Here is a 17,017-nt window from a genome sequence, read left to right on the forward strand (position 1 = left end):
ATACCTTTTTTTTTTTGTTTTTTTCATTCTCATAGGGGAACAAAGACTCAGACAAGAGGCGGAGCAGCCCAGGACCCCCCGACCTCACCAGCCTGATTGGGCAGTTAGCCCAAGCCCCGTGTCCGTGATGGAGCTGCCCAGCCCCGTGTCCGTGAGGGAGCAGCCAAGCCCCATGTCCGTGAGGGAGCAGCCAAGCCCCGTGTCCGAGCTGGATCAGCCCAGCCCAGGGCTAGATGTGGAGGAGGAAGAGGTGGTGGAGATACACACCCCACAAAGTGAGTGTCTGACAACCCAGCTTAAGGTAAACAATTAATGGCTGTATATGTTAACCAATTTTTTATCTACACATGTTTTTAGGTGATGATCTGGTTGTGGAAGGACAACAAGCCGCAGAGCCATTTACGACCGACAGTGCCCAGAGGCTGATTGGGCAGATCATGGCCTGGAATGGCAGGATGGATTTAACCTCCCTGGCGGTATGATTCTGTCAGGAATTCCATTCCAAAAGCGGTACAATTCTTTTGCATGAAAATTTGGTGTTATGTATCATAGGCCTGTAATTCTTAGTAATTACTTACTAAAACCTGACCAAACAAGACTCTAGTAGACATCCCAGATGTGATAAAGTTAGAAACACAAAATCATGAATTATAATCTTATAAATAATATAATTTTATTCAATAAAGTAATGTGAAATAATGAAATTTGTCAAACAAAGAAAATTCAATAAACATCCTGAGTGTGATACACTTTGAAGCAGGGTACAGCACACAGTCCAACATCACAATCCGGACAATAGAACCGGGTTTCTTTTCGGACTTTTTTCCCACTGCCATCTCTATTTGAGCAGCAAACCACACACATCCTGGTAGGTGCTGCCTTTTTTGTGGTTGGTGGTACATAGTCCACAAAGTGACGACCTGTAAGGCGCTCTGGGTTGACAACGTCAACAGCATGTCGTCCAGGTCTGATCCCAGATCCTGATGGTGTCTGGTGTTGGAGGAAAATCTGCTCCGCCACCTTCCAGGTAAAATCCGCATGAATAAGAGGCTTGCGACTCTGTGCTCTATATAGGACATATGCGTTCCAAAGGCATTGCTCCAGAAGATGCCGGAAAATCTTTTTATAATATTTTTTTTGTTGCTTGCGCATAGCCGGATAAAATGTCATTGCCTGATCGGCTCTGTCCACGCCTCCCATAGTGCAATTGTAGTCTATGACGACTTGCGGCTTCAGCACATCTTTCCCACGTTTGGTGTGGACCATGGCAGTGGCGGTATTGTGCACGGTACTCATCAGACACACGTCCTTCTTATCTCGCCATCGCATTGCCATCATTTTACCCTTCTGCCAGGCAACCATTTCTCCGGTTTTTAGATTTTTCCGGGAGAACAGAGATGGCATGTCACGCCGATTGGGCCTAACCGTACCATATGCATCGGTCTTGTTTCTTAGCAAAACATCAAAAAGTTCCGGAGACGTATAAAAATTGTCCAGGGTGACACAATATCCCTGGTTCAGCAATGGCTCCAGCAGTGTGAGGACTGATGATGTGGCCATCCCATAGCCGCTGTACCTGGGGTTGAACTTTGTGCCTTTACCGGTGTAAATGACCGCATTCCATATGTACCCGGTGGATGACTCGCAGAGCATGTAGGACTTTATTCCAAATCTCGCTCTTTTGGACGCAATAAATTGTATCCAGCTCAGGCGTCCCTTGTAGGCCATCAAGCTTTCGTCCACGCAGACGTCCCTTTCTGGCATGTAGGTCCGCTGGAAGTTGCTCACAATAATTTGCGATACCTCCCAGATTTTTTTGAGTTTGGGTGCAGGATGCGTGGCCTCATCAAACTCCTCATTGTTCGTGAAATGAAAATATTTCATGATGAGGGAAAAACGGTATTCCGACATCACGGTGCCAAAAAATGGAGTGGCCAATAATTTATTGGTGGTCCAGTACCATTTTTGGAGCGGTTTCCCCACCACTCCCTGAAGAAGGATGAGTCCCAGGAACTGCCAGATGTCCTCTTTGGTCACTGGTTCCCACTTTCTGCTTCGGGAAAACCTGGCATGCAGTGTAGCGGATTGCTGTACCTGGTAGCGATTTGTCTCTGTGACAATTTTTTCAATTACATCCTCAGTGAGAAATAATTGCAGGTATGCCAGGGGATTGTCACGTTCGACATCTACCTTCATCCCAGGTGATCCAGTGAAAGGGAATCTTGGCGGCGCTACCTGGTCTGTATCGCAGTCGATAGGGCACCAATTGCGCACATCGCTGAGGTCAGGTGCAGGATCATCACCGCTGTCACTTGTCAGATCCGTGTCAGTGTCAGACGACAAATCTCCCACCGACTCGCTGTCGCTAATTTCTGCGAGCAACTCCGTGTCGCTATCGCTGTCACTCAGCTGGTCCAATGGCGATTTTTTAGCGAATTGGCGCTTTTTTGATGCCATGTTAGATATTCTTTTATTGCAGGCAAGGGGCACTGTATGGTTTATCTGTCAGATAGAGATGATACAGTGTAATCCTCTCAGATTACAATGTATCACCTCTATTTATGTGTTTGTGTTGTGTAACTTTTTGAATTTCCCGCCCAGTTCCGCTCCCGTGCGCCGCTGCTGCTCGCAGAGAACGGAACCAGGAAGTGAGGATGGCGTGACCTCGCCGGCGATCGCGTCGGCGATCACAGGGGAGGACACGGAGGACAGCGGAGAACATCGCTGGAGCGCAGGGAGAAGGTAAGATCTCCGCTCGCCGCTCTGCAATGTTACCCCGAGCGTGACTCGGGGTTACCGATAGTACAATAGAAAACCTAACCCGAGTCACGCTCGGGGATACCGCTAGGGAGGTTAATGGAGAACAACATCCATGCCATGCAACAACAACTGGTCACTATGAGGCAGGAAATGAAGAACATGATCGATGTTTTAGGGAGAATCTAAGCCCCTTTTCCCTAAAACGAAAGATCATGTTCTTCATTTCCTTGCCAAAATTTTTTTAATGTTTTTACAACATTGTTTTTAGAGGCCAAATTTTGAAGATGCACACGGTGTGACAACATGTGCTATGTGCCATCAGAGGATCGCAATGCACGCATTTGGTGTTTGCAAACCCTTCCTCATTCTAGTATGTGAGAGGAAGGGATTGCACCCACCAAACACGTCCATTGATCACTCATGATGGTACATAGCACATGTTGACATTACCAATTTTTGGTGTGCATCTTCAAAATTTGGCTTTACCCCTTGTTTTCTGTAAATAGTTAAAAATTAGATTTTATGTATTTTTTTTATAATTTTATTTTATATATAGATATATCTATATATTTATATGTTTCCAAAAAAAAAAAATTACAAAACAAAACAAAACAAAAATAAAAATATCTAAAAAAGAGGCACTGGTTGGAATGTGCACTATTAAAAATTCAAAAAAAAAGATGTGTGTGTGTGTGTGTCTACTTCTTTCAATACTCAATACCAGTTTGGGAAATCATTTTGTGTTTTCTGTCACAAAGGGCCTTATTTACTATTGGCAAAAACCACTTTGCAATACAAATGCACTAGGACAGGAATATGCAATTAGTGGAAATCCAGCTGTTGCAGAACTACAAGTCCCATGAAGCATAGCAAGACTGACAGCCACAAGCATGAGACCCAGAGGCATGATTGACTTGTAGTTTTGCACCAGCTGGAGGTTGGCCAATTGCATATCCCTGAATTAGGAGAATGTAGGAGACAAGCACCGTGAAAAGCAAACAAGAACCAAACTTAAAAATTTGAACAGACAATACATATTTCAAGAAAAATAAATTTTTATTGGTCAGCTGGCATTGGAATAGACCCCCTACCATTAAAATAGCTGACATAGCGGTCACGCACCTCACGTGCTGTTTGGGGGGCTAAGCCAGGAAGGGCATGATCCAGCCCTGTGAGTTCTGGTAATATTAGTCCGGCCTCAGGCCCAATAGGTTGCAGGTACTGGTTCCCTGAAAGTTTGCGGAGAAAATTGTGCAAAATGCAGCAGCAAAGAATCACATAGTTCAGTTTATACTCTGCTAGGTTGATCGCTGTCAGTAACAGACGGAACCGGCTGGCCATAATGCCAAAGGCACTCTCCACAACCCTTCTTGCTCTGGCCAGCCGGTAATTAAAAACCCTCCTCTCCGGGGTGAGGGTCCTTTGGGGGAAGGGTTTCATCAGATGGTCACTCAGACCGAACGCTTCATCAGCTAGAAACACAAACGGTAGACCCTCCACATTCTCGGCATCTGGTGGCAAGTCCAGGCCACCAGTGATGAGACGGTGGCAGAACTCGGTCTGCCTAAAGACTCCTCCATCAGACATCCGGCCGTTCTTCCCCACATCCACATAAAGAAAGTCACATTGTGCTGACACCACCGCCATTAGCACCACACTATGGAACCCCTTATAATTCCAATAGTAGGACCCCGAATGGGGTGGGGGCACAATCCTCACATGTTTCCCGACGATCGCCCCTCCGCAGTTGGGAAAGTCCCAACGGGCAGCGAATTGGGAAGCCACAGTCTGCCATTCCTGTGGTGTGGAAGGAAACTGGGGAGTCAAACACAGGAAGAAAAAAAAAATTAGTCATTAAATCAAAACAATTCATAACAAATAAAACTCAAAAACATTTTGGAACAACAGTTAAACAGAAATATTGCAAATTTTTTTCTGCAAAAAAAATAGACGGCCCAATTCACAGATTAATCAGCCCTCTGATGGACCAGGGGACATAAGTTAGGTGGGTGAGTGGGGTGGGGGGACTAATTAAGGAGTAGACAATACCTGCAACCAATTTGAGTGGGGTGGGGGGACTAATTAATAAGTAGACAATACCTGCAACCAATTTGAGTGGGGTGGGGGGACTAATTAATGAGTAGACAATACCTGCAACCAATTTGAGTGGGGTGGGGGGACTAATTAATGAGTAGACAATACCTGCAACCAATTTGAGTGGGGTGGGGGGACTAATTAATGAGTAGACAATACCTGCAACCAATTTGAGTGGGGTGACTAATTAATGAGTTGACAATCCATATATATATATATATATATATATATATCTATATCTATACATCCATATATCTATATCTATATATACACACACACAAAGGGTGTATACAAAGAGTATACAAAGGGTGGGGGGGCAGTAAAATAGTACAATGGAGCTGACAATATGAATTATAGAGAAAAACAGTCTCGGCTGTGGGTGTATAGGGGCCCAGGATTGAATGCTGAGGACGTTAGTGAAAGCAAATATGCACGTGGGACACAAAAAGGTAAAAAGCTCAAAAAAAATGACACAAAAAAAAAAAAAACATAAAAAAAAAAAAAAAATGCATTCATATAAAGGGGACATTCACATCATATTCCTGTCATGGATATTAAAAGTCATGATGAAATGAATACAAACATACAATGCATATAATGCATATAATGCAATATTAAAAGAACAAACTTACCTTCATATATTCCTTCTGCAGGACCCGAATAATGGCAGAACAGGTCTCTGGAATAATGATCCCCAGAGCCTGGGGGGAGATGTCTGTCGAGAACTTGAGGTCCTGAAGGCTTCTCCTTGTCGCCAAGTAGCGCAACGTGGCGACGAGCCTCTGCTCCGGAGTGATTGCTTGCCGCATGCAGGTATCCTCCTGCTGATATAAGGGGTCAGCAAAGCCAGCAGACGGTGAAAAACGGGGTCCGTCATCCTGAGATAATTCCTGAAATCATCAGGATTATTCTCACGGATCTCACAGAGTAAAGGCATATGCGAGAATTGGTCACGCTGGCGCAACCAATTCTTTGTCCATGAACTCCTCCTCACCCTGTTCACAGACTGGGCTCGGGTCAAAGTATTAACCCCAACACCAAGCCCCAATATAGCACGAACTCGTTCCCGAGTACGTCCACTCTCCATGGCTTTGAAACGGTCGGCTGGACAAACAAGCTCAACTGAACGCACTGAAGAACAGCCAGACCTATGAAGAACGACCTGAAAACCAGAAACGAGCGGACCAGAAGCACCTAACAACAGGTTCGACTGATCCACGCGTACCGAAAGACAGATACAAACCTCACAGGTAGACTGCGCCGCAGTAAACGGACAAATTAAGCTGAAGTCTGAAAAGCGCGAATCGTCTCTAACCAAACTTCTACTAACGCAAAGTCAGCAGAAGGAGCCCAAAGGGTGCTTTGCTGTGTCTTGGACTTCCTATTTCTAGTCCCGTCGTACGTGCCGTACGTCATCGCGCAAGCTTTCAGCGGACTGTCTGTCCATCGTGTGTGGTCAAGTCCGTTCATTCAAAAGTTGGACGGACTGTCTGTCGGATTGTCTGACGAACTTAGTTGGGCAGACAATCCGCCCGTGTGTACGCGGCCTAACATTCCCATATAATGAGGGGTTGAATTTTTGGCACAGGAACAAGTTCAGGAAAGTTTAAAGGAGACTTCTTTAGTCCCAAGGAGCTATTGTCCCAGTATTAGTATCCCCCCTCCTCCCCTTATTCGTACCTGAGTCCTCACTCAATACAGAACTTTGAAAACACTGACAATACAGATATACTATAGGAGATGGTCAGAGACTGACAACACTACAAAATATGGTAGGAGACTGTAGAAATACTACAGGACATCTAAACAGTATCAGATTGAATTGACACAACCCCATGAAGATGAAAATATATAATATTGGCAAAATCATTATTTCACTTTTGTTGAGAAAAAAACATTTCCCTCTAGGTGATCTATGTACTTTGCATGGATTTTAACAAACTTTGTTGCAGATTCCTATTTTGTTATTCTGAAGATATAGCTGTTTGTTTGTGTCCATGTGGAAAGTGAATCTAATGGGATTAATTTTATAATTATCAATCAGCTACTGCACTTGCAGGGTTGAGGAAAGTGACAGGATCTGCATCCCTTTAGCCATGACTTTCCTTTAGGGGTATCTCACCAAAAATTATGTTTTTGTTGCCCAAATTCTGACTTGTATTTTAGTGCAAAATCAGTAAGCCAACCATACAAGCAAGAAATGACATATATGGGGGGTTTCTGTACACCATCTGTGGCACCTCCAGGGTGCCATATTGCATTGCATTTTACAGAAAATTACAACAATGCAGATTGCAAACAAAATGTAATTTGTATTGACATTTAATTACAAAATGACTTGTGTAACAATTGTATATGCTATATTATTATTTTTATCTGCTATTTTATTTCCACAAAAGTGGAGTTATCCTTTAAAATATACACAGGGTGCAAGTTTAGTTCCAAGATAATCTATTTCAAATTGGAAGAGAATAAATGGGCTGAAATTGAATAAGGGTACTTTGTCACAACTATAAATACAAATACTAAATACAACTAGTAAATATAAAAATTACATTTTATTAACTGCAAGAATCATGTAAAACACATAACAAAACTCTTTCAAATCAAAAGGTCCTGTTACAAAAAGTCACAGTTATCAAAAAGTCACAGGTACAGTAATTATTCTTGTCTAGATTAGATATCACATAAACCACAAGCAGCGCACAATACAAATCAGGAAGCAATCTAAATAAGTCAAAACTCATATAATGCTGATAGTAATGGGCAACCTAATCGAGTGATGAAGACCATTCTCTAATTCGCAATTAATCAGGAGTGTGTTACATATACAGTGCAGGGTTGAGAACTGCGCTATGAACAGGTGGCAAGGTTCAAAAGTAGCCTACGTTCAGAGTGCAGGGTTCAGAAGTGTGATCTATACAGAATACAGGGTTCAGAAGTGTGAAACACACAGAATGCAGGGTTCAGAAGTGCTCTACATACAGAGTGCAGGGTTCAGGAGTATGCTACATACAGAGTGCAGAGTTCAGGAGTGCGCTAATAGTGCAAACCTGTATGTAACGCACTTCTTAACTTTGCACTCTATGTGTAGCGCACCTCTGAACTCTGCACTCTGTATAGGGAGTAAAAAGCTAAAGGGGAAATTGTGTTTTTACAAAGACTGTACATTGTGTTCCATCTGCAGTAAAACATTAACCCCTCCTGGACCACCCACTGTATATTAACTTCATGACTTTGACGTCATATATAGTGGTCCTGACAGCAGATAGCTGCCATAACCCTGGTATATTTTTACACAGTGGGCGATCCTCTTTTAGATAAAAGTGGTCCGGTGGCTGATTCAACACGGGATCACTTTTGTGGGTGGCAGGAGAGGTGTACAAACACCCCCCCCAGCTCCGTCACTTCCTGGTCGCTATCCCTGCTTACCAGAGACGTTGGTCTGGGCAAAAACAATCCGATGTGCTGGACACATAGGCAGGAAGTCGAGTGAGGGCAAGATGGCCCCCACTCAACTCTATGCCCTTGGAGGACCGAATCGACGTCAAACGTCACTTCCGCCCTCCGTCCTTAAAGGCACCATTTTTGTTTTTTGGGGTAAACGTAAAATGCCATTTTTTATTTTTTTTGCTTTTAAGAGTAAATGGGAGATCTTTTTGATCTCACATTAGAGGCCTTGTTCTCTGCTTATTTCTATTACAAGGGATGTTTACATTCCTTGTAATAGGAATAACAGTGATCAAAACATTTTTTATTCAAAGGGACAGTTTAAAAAGAAAAAAGAAAAAGTAAAATAAATAAGATTTTTTTTTTAAAGCACCCCGTCCCGCTGAGCTCACACGCAGAAGCGAACACATGCACAAGTCATGCCCACATATGTAAATGGTGTTCAAACCATATTAGTGAGAACAATAATTCTAGCACTAGACCTCTTCTGTAAATCTAACAGGTAACCTGTAAAAATTTTGAAAGTCACACCTATGGAGATTTTTAAGTACCGTAGTTTGTCACCATTCCACGAGCATGTGCAATTTTTAAAGAATGGCATGTTGGGTATCAATTTACTTGGTGTAACATCATCTTTCACATTATATAAAAAAAATTGGGCTAACTTTACTGTTTTCTATTTTTTTTTTATTAAAAATGTGTATTTTTTCCCCAAAAATTGCGTTTGTAAGAACGCTGTGCAAATACGGTGTGACATATTGCAACAATCACCATTTTATTCTCCAGGGTCTCTGCTTAAAAAATATATATAATGTTTGGGGGTTCTAAGTAATTTTCAATAAAAAAATAATGATTTTAACTTGTAAACAACAAATGTCAGAAATAGGCTTGGTCCAGAAAAGGCTGACCGTTAGAACATTCATTTTTTTTTGAAGGTGAGCCTCAGGTCAGAAGAATGTGAGCAACCAAGATGGCGTAGTTCCTCCATATTACAGGTATGTGGTGCCCTGTCCCATTCCTATTGAAGCAGAAGAGTGGGAGGTGTCCTTAGCCAGCATGGCTGATGCTGGCGGGAAATCAGGGTCCTGCTTACAAACATTTTAGTGAAGTAAAAATTCTAATTTTTTTTCGTTTAATATTTACTTATGAGTTTACGTGTCTACAGAATTTAAGGATACAAGAATCATTTACCAAATAACCCATATCTGCAAAGATGTTCGTAGATATTTCCGGTCCAAAAGATCCCAGAAGCTCCCAGTTTTTTCCTATATAAAAAAAAAGAACAAGGTTAATAAGATACAAAAATATGAATCCACAGCAAGTAGATGAACTAGATGGTCATAAGACAGTAGGAAATTACCTCAGCTGAGATCTAGAAAGGTTTTTCCAGGAAAAGGTATATAATGCATAGCACCCCCTGGTGTACATAGTATGAATACCGTATATACTCGAGTATAGGTCGACGCGAATATAAGCCGAGGCCCCTAATTTACCACAAAAAAACTGGGAAAACGTATTGACTCGTGTATAAGCCGAAGATGAGACATGCAGCAGCTACTGTAAGTGGAAAAGAGGGTCAACAATGCCCATCTGCAGCTGCATACCTCCCTGTGTACCTCCCTGTGTCCATTGCAGCCTACCTGTGTCCTGTGCATGCCTCCGTGTGCCAATCTGCAGCCTCCGTGTGCCAATTTGCAGCCTCTGTGTTCTTCTGCAGCCTCTGTGTCCTTCTGCAGCTACGTGTGCCATTTTGCACCGATCAGCATGTCATAAAAACATACGGCAGCCATTCCAGGATTCAAAAGCCGCACCTCTCCTCCTTGTCTGTGATAGGCGGAACACTCAATTTCCCAGCAGTCAGTGTTCCACCTATCACGGACATCCGCTCATCCTCATACTACGGACGAGGATGAGAGGATGTCCGTGATAGGCGGAACACTGACTGCTGGGAAATTGAGTGTTCCGCCTATCACAGACAGGAAGGCGCGGCTTGTGAACAGTGGAATGGCCGCCGTCTGTCTGCACGACACGGTGATCAGGTAGGCAGACGGCGGTGACTCGAGTATAAGCCGAGGGGGGCACTTTCAGCCTAAAAAAAGGGGCTGAAAATCTCGGCTTATACTCGAGTATATACGGTAGGTTAGATGTAAGTAGCTTTAGCAAATTAAGTTTGGCTCACAAGTGGCTAAAGTGAGCATGTCTGTGGGGTTCAAGCTCGGGTCACACTGGAGGTACAGAGGAAGGAATCTGAATATTTATGGGAGTTTGACCAATCCCCAGGCAGTAAGCGCCCACACATCTGGAAGACCCTGACCAGTGGGGGGTTGTTATTGCTGGTTGGAGTATGGAGTGCTGAATTGAGGATTGTGAGGCCTGAAGGGGACCCTGGGCCTGGGGGCTCTGCCTCCAGGCAAGAGCTGAAAAAGGAAGGAAAGGAGCACTTTGATCAGAGGGATCTTCACCGCCTTTACAGGAGACAGCCTCCTGGGAAGAGGGATCAGAGGGATCTTCACCACCCTTTCTAGGAGACACCCTGTATTGCAAGGGAGGACCTGTACAGCAGGAGGCCTGAACAGCAGTCTTTGCTAAGCAGCAGGATTTCAAGTGACAGTGCGAGTACCTCTACCTATAACCCCCAGAGACAACAAAGGGAGAAGGCAGCTGGATGAAAGCAATATTTAGCTAGTCCTAGAAGGGACAGTGCCACAAATTACCTTACTCCATTGCTCTGGGATTTATTCAAGGAAGCCAGGTGCACTGGCATTTTGCTTCTTTCTACTAAGGGGACACAGAGCTCCTACCCACAGCTGAGATTTTGCTATTTTCTACTAAGAGGACACACATACATTTGGGTCTATGCTATTTCTGCTGAGGGGACATAGAGCTCCTGTAAGAAGATATTTGCTACAGATCCATTAACCACTTCAATACAGGGCATTTATACACCTTCCTTACCAGACCAATTTTTAGCTTTCAGCGCTCTCACACTTTGAATGCCAGTTACTCAGTCATGCAAATCTGTAGCCAAACAAAATTTTTATAATTTTTTCATACAAATAGAGCTTTCTTTTGGTGGTATTTAATCACCACTGGGTTTTTTATTTTTTGCGACATAAGTGAAAAAAGAGCGAAAAAAAACACTTTTTTTTAGTTTCTATGATAAAATTTTGCAAATAAGTCATTTTTGTTCATAAATTTGGGCCAAAATTTATACGGCTATATCTCGTTGGTAAAAATAACCCAAATTAGTGGATATTATTTAGTCTCTTTGAAAGTTATAAAGTCTACAAGCTATGGTGCAAATCATGACCCAAAAATTACCCCTTTTTGAAAAGTAGACAGTCCAAGGTATTTAGTAAGAGGCATGGTAAGTTTTTTGAAGTTGTAATTTTTTCCTACAATTCTTGGGAAAAAGAAGAATGTTTTTTTTTTGTTTTTTACAAAATTGTCAAAATAACAATTTATTTCTCATACACAGCAATATGCATACTTCCAATTACACCCCAAAATACATTCTGCAACTCTTCCCGAGTATGGCGATACCACATGTGTGGGACTTTTACACAGCCTGGCCACACAGAGAGGTCCAATATGCAGGGAGCACCAGAAGGGGTTCTAGGAGCATAAATGACACCTCTAATTTCCTAACGACCTATTACATTTGTGAAGGCCCTGGAGCACCAGGACAGTAGAATTACCCACAAAATGACCCCATTTTGGAAAGAAGACACCCCAATGTATATTCTATGAGGCATAATGAGTCTTTTGAACAGTTATTTTTTTCCACAAGTCTTCGGAAAATGTGGAAAGAAAATGAAAACATATTTTTTTTTACACAAAGTGGTCAGTTTATAAGATATTTCTAACTCAAAGCATGTACATAGCAAAAATTACACCCCAAAATACATTCTGCTACTCATCCTGAGTATGGTGATACCACATGTGTGGGACTTTTACACAGCCTGTCCACATACAGAGGCCCAACATGCAGGGAGCGCCGTCAGGTGTTCTAGGAGCATAAATGACACCTCTAATTTCCTAACAACCTATTACATTTGTGAAGGCCCTGGAGCACCAGGACAGTAGAATTACCCACAAAATGACCCCATTTTGGAAAGCAGACACCCCAACGTATATTCTATGAGGCATAATGAGTCTTCTGAAAAGTAAATTTTTTTCCACAAGTCTTAGGAAAATGTGGAAAGAAAATGAAAACATTTTTTTTTTTTTACACAAAGTGGTCAGTTTATAAGATAAGGCCCTGGAGCACCAGGACAGTAGAATTACCCACAAAATGACCCCATTTTGGAAAACAAACACCCCAAAGTATATTCTATGAAGCATTATGAGTCTTTTGAACGGTTCATTTTTTTATACAAGTCTTCAGGATACGTGGAAAGAAAATTAAAATCTTTTTTTTTTTACACAAAGTTGTCCATTTATAAGATATTTCTAACACATAGCATGTATATAGCAAAAATTACACGCCAAAACACATTCTGCTACTCCTCCTTAGTATTGTGATACCACATGTGTGACACCTTTACACAGCCTGGCCATATACAGAGGTCCAACATGGAAGTGGTACCTTCAGGTGTTCTAGGAGCATAAATGACACATCTCATGTTGTTACTACCTATCACACTTTTGAAGGTCCTGGAGTACCAGGACAATGGAATTACCCACAAAATGACCCCATTTTGGAAAGCAAATACCCCAATGTGTATTCTATGAGGCATGGGCTGCAAATAGGTACTCGGGTACTCTGACGGGCTGGTGACAGGTACTCCGTTACTCCGAAGGGCTGGTGACAGGTACTCAGGTACTCTGACGGGCTGGTGACAGGTACTCAGGTACTCCAACAGGCTAGTGACAGGTACTCGGGTACTCCGACGGGCTGGTGACAGGTACTCTGTTACTCCAACGGGTTGGTGACAGGTACTCGGGTACTCCGACGGGATGGTGACAGGTACTCATGTACTCCGACCGGCTGGTGACAGGTACCCGGGTACTCCGATGGGCTGGTGACAGGTACTCGGGTACTCCGACAGGCTGGTGACAGGCATTCGGGTACTCCGACGGGCTGGTGACAGACATTCGGGTACTCAGATGAACTGTAACAGGTACTCAGATAGACTGTGACAGGTACTCAGGTACTCAGATGGGCTGTGACAGGTACTCGGGTACTCAGATGGGCTGTGACAGGTACTCGGGTACTCAGATGGGCTGTGACAGGTACTCGGGTACTCAGATGGGCTGTGACAGGTACTCGGGTACTCAGATGGACTGTGACAGGTACTCAGATGGACTGTGACAGGTACTCAGGTACTTGGGTACTCAGATGGGTTGTGACAGGTACTTGGGTACTCAGATGGACTGTGACAGGTACTGAGATGGGCTGTCACAAGTACTCAGATACTCGGGTACTCAGATGGGCTGTCACAGGTACTCGGGTACTCAGATGGGCTGGTACAGGTACTCAGGTACTCAGATGGGCTGGGACAGGTACTCAGGCTGGGACAGGTACTTAGGTACTTGGGTACTCAGATGGACTGTGACAGGTACTCAGGTACTCAGATGGGCTTTGACGGGTACTCAGATGGGCTGTGACAGGTACTCGGGTACTCAGATGGACTGTGACAGGTACTCAGGTACTCAAATGGGCTTTGACGGGTACTCAGATGGGCTGTGACAGGTACTCGGGTACTCAGATGGACTGTGACAGGTACTCAGATGGACTGTGACAGGTACTCAGGTACTTGGGTACTCAGATGGGTTGTGACAGGTACTCGGGTACTCAGATGGACTGTGACAGGTACTGAGATGGGCTGTCACAGGTACTCAGGTACTCGGGTACTCAGATGGGCTGTCACAGGTACTCGGGTACTCAGATGGGCTGGTACAGGTACTCAGGTACTCAGATGGGCTGGGACAGGTACTCAGGCTGGGACAGGTACTTAGGTACTTGGGTACTCAGATGGACTGTGACAGGTACTCAGGTACTCAGATGGGCTTTGACGGGTACTCAGATGGGTTGTGACAGGTACTCAGGTACTCGGGTACTCAGATGGGCTGTGACAGGTACTCAGGTACTCGGGTACTCAGATGGGCTGTGACAAGTACTCGGGTACTCAGATGGGCTGGGACAGGTACTCAGGTACTCGGGTACTCAGATGGGCAGGGACAGGTACTCGGGTACTCAGATGGGCTGACAGGTGCTCAGGTACTCGGGTACTCAGATGGGCTGACAGGTGCTCAGGTACTCAGATGGACTGTGACAGGTACTCAAGTACTCAGATGGGCTGTGACAGGTACTCGGGTACTCAGATGGGCTGACAGGTACTCAGGTACTCGGGTACTCAGATGGGCTGGGACAGGTACTCGGGTACTTAGATGGGCTGGGACAGGTACTCGGGTACTCAGATGTGCTGTGATGGGTGATGACAGGTACTTTGATGGCTGGTGACAGGTACTTTGAGGGGTGGTGACAGGTCCTCTTTATTGGGGGGGTAATCAGTGTGTGATTGGTGTACACTAGGCAGTAACGAGATGTTAGCGCAATCTCCTCCTCACACACAATCAGTGTGCGAGGAGGAGAGCCCGGTAACATCTCGTTACCGCGGTTTGTTTACATTCTGGGACCGGCTGTGATTGGACACAGCCGGTCACGTGGTAAAGAGCCAATTTCATTGGCTCTTTACTGTGATCGGGGTTGGGCTGTGTCAGGGTGACAAGCCTCTTTTCTGATCGTCGCTCTGCACGCGCCCTAGGCGCTCGCACGAGCGTTGTAACGGCACAGTATCGGGGGCTGGATGGGGCTGTCAACCACACAGATTAGGGGTGGGGTGTGTCCGAGGGACACACCTTATCCATGATCGCCGCGCTGCGGGCCCCCGGGGGCCCGCAGAAGCGGCAAAATACAGAGGCCGTCATATGACGTCCACCCAGGATGGGAGATCCCATCTGTGGCCGTCATATGACTATGGCCGGGTATTGAAGTGGTTAAGGACTGACATTGTTGCAGAGGGAGTACAGACTAGGATCCACTTTTCTGCAAGTTTTACATAGAGAAGGTGTTCTCCATGTTGTTGCTGAACTCAGTTTGGGCATCCCATAACCCCTTGTCCCCATCCAAGTTTATATTCCCTGAAAAAAAACAGGGACTGGTTTTCTGACTGTGGATGCAAGTTGGAAAATGCATGTTGCCTCAGCCTCCCTCTAGGGCAGTGATGGCGAACCTTGGCACCCCAGATGTTTTGGAACTACATTTCCCATGATGCTCAACTACACTGCAGAGTGCATAAGCATCATGGGAAATGTAGTTCCAAAACATCTGGAGTGTCAAGGTTCGCCATCACTGCTCTAGGGGGTACTGCTACAAATGTGTAACTGAACAATGTGAACTGTTTTTATCAAAAGGCAGAGTCAAACTGATTCTGATCTTTAATTGCTCTCAGGCCTCACTTTCGGGTGGACTCACAGCAGCAGAAGCTACCTATCTTAAAGTGGATATAGACACCAAAGAACAGTCGTACTTTGAAGCCATGATTCCCTCACTCTGGAGGTGGCCATGGCCACAGCTGTGAAGAAAAACATGCATGCTAGAGTCACCTAATCATGCATGTTTATGCTAAAGACCAAGGAGAAGATAAATCTGATACTGCTTGTTTGGGTGGAACAGAAGTGACCAGACAATGTATTCAGCCTGGTCCAGATCATGTGGACAAGGGTGTGTGTTGTGATGATTAGTGATGGACGAACTTCCGACGGGACGTTTCGCGAACGCGAAACGCGAACGGACACAAACGTTCGCGAAAACGACCGTTCGCCGCGGGCTCCATTGACTTCAATGGGAGGCGAATTTCGCAAACCTTTAGGTCGAATTTGCGGCCACGGGGTAATTATTAGGGGGTAGCACGTAGTCCCACCACCTGGACAATAGCATAATACATGTATGAGGTGAATTTGGGATCGATAACTACAAGCATTTTTTTTTTATTTGGGAAATTGTTCTGACAATTCAGGACTATGGAGCTAATGAAGGCAATGGAGGAGAGGGAAGGTCAGGGACCAGGGTAGGCAAACAAGAGGGTGCAGGAGATACAGAGCACTGACAGCAGCACCGTAATACAGAGCACTGACATCAGCACCGTGACATACAGCGCTGACAGCAGCTCCGTGACATACAGCGCTGACAGCAGCTCCGTGACATACAGCGCTGACAGCAGCTCCGTGACATACAGCGCTGACAGCAGCTCCGTGACATACAGCGCTGACAGCAGCTCCGTGACATACAGCGCTGACAGCAGCACCGTGACATACAGCGCTGACAGCAGCTCCGTGACATACAGCGCTGACAGCAGCTCCGTGACATACAGCGCTGACAGCAGCTCCGTGACATACAGCGCTGACAGCAGCTCCGTGACATACAGCGCTGACAGCAGCTCCGTGACATACAGCGCTGACAGCAGCACCGTGACATACAGCGCTGACAGCAGCTCCGTGACATACAGCGCTGACAGCAGCTCCGTGACATACAGCGCTGACAGCAGCTCCGTGACATACAGCGCTGACAGCAGCTCCGTGACATACAGCGCTGACAGCAGCTCCGTGACATACAGCGCTGACAGCAGCACCGTGACATACAGCGCTGACAGCAGCTCCGTGACATACAGCGCTGACAGCAGCTCCGTGACATACAGCGCTGACAGCA

The 17,017-nt window shown here is 45.0% G+C and overlaps 1 protein-coding gene across 3 annotated transcripts in view; it reads right to left on the bottom strand.

Moving 5' to 3' along the window:
- The window catches only part of SVOPL (SVOP like), a 73,274-nt gene that overhangs the window by 12,122 nt on the left and 44,135 nt on the right, over window positions 1-17,017 (bottom strand). For all 3 annotated transcript variants that reach the window (XM_077468763.1, XM_077468759.1, XM_077468762.1), the window contains one exon: window positions 9,496-9,569. In XM_077468763.1, the coding sequence (XP_077324889.1) occupies window positions 9,496-9,569 (74 nt within the window). The remainder of the gene's footprint in view (window positions 1-9,495; window positions 9,570-17,017) is intronic.

Source organism: Lithobates pipiens, unplaced genomic scaffold, assembly GCF_037356315.1.
Source record: "Lithobates pipiens isolate NorthernLeopardFrog02 unplaced genomic scaffold, aLitPip1_a1.2 Scaffold_8, whole genome shotgun sequence".
In the NCBI taxonomy this organism is placed as follows: Eukaryota; Metazoa; Chordata; class Amphibia; order Anura; family Ranidae; genus Lithobates; species Lithobates pipiens.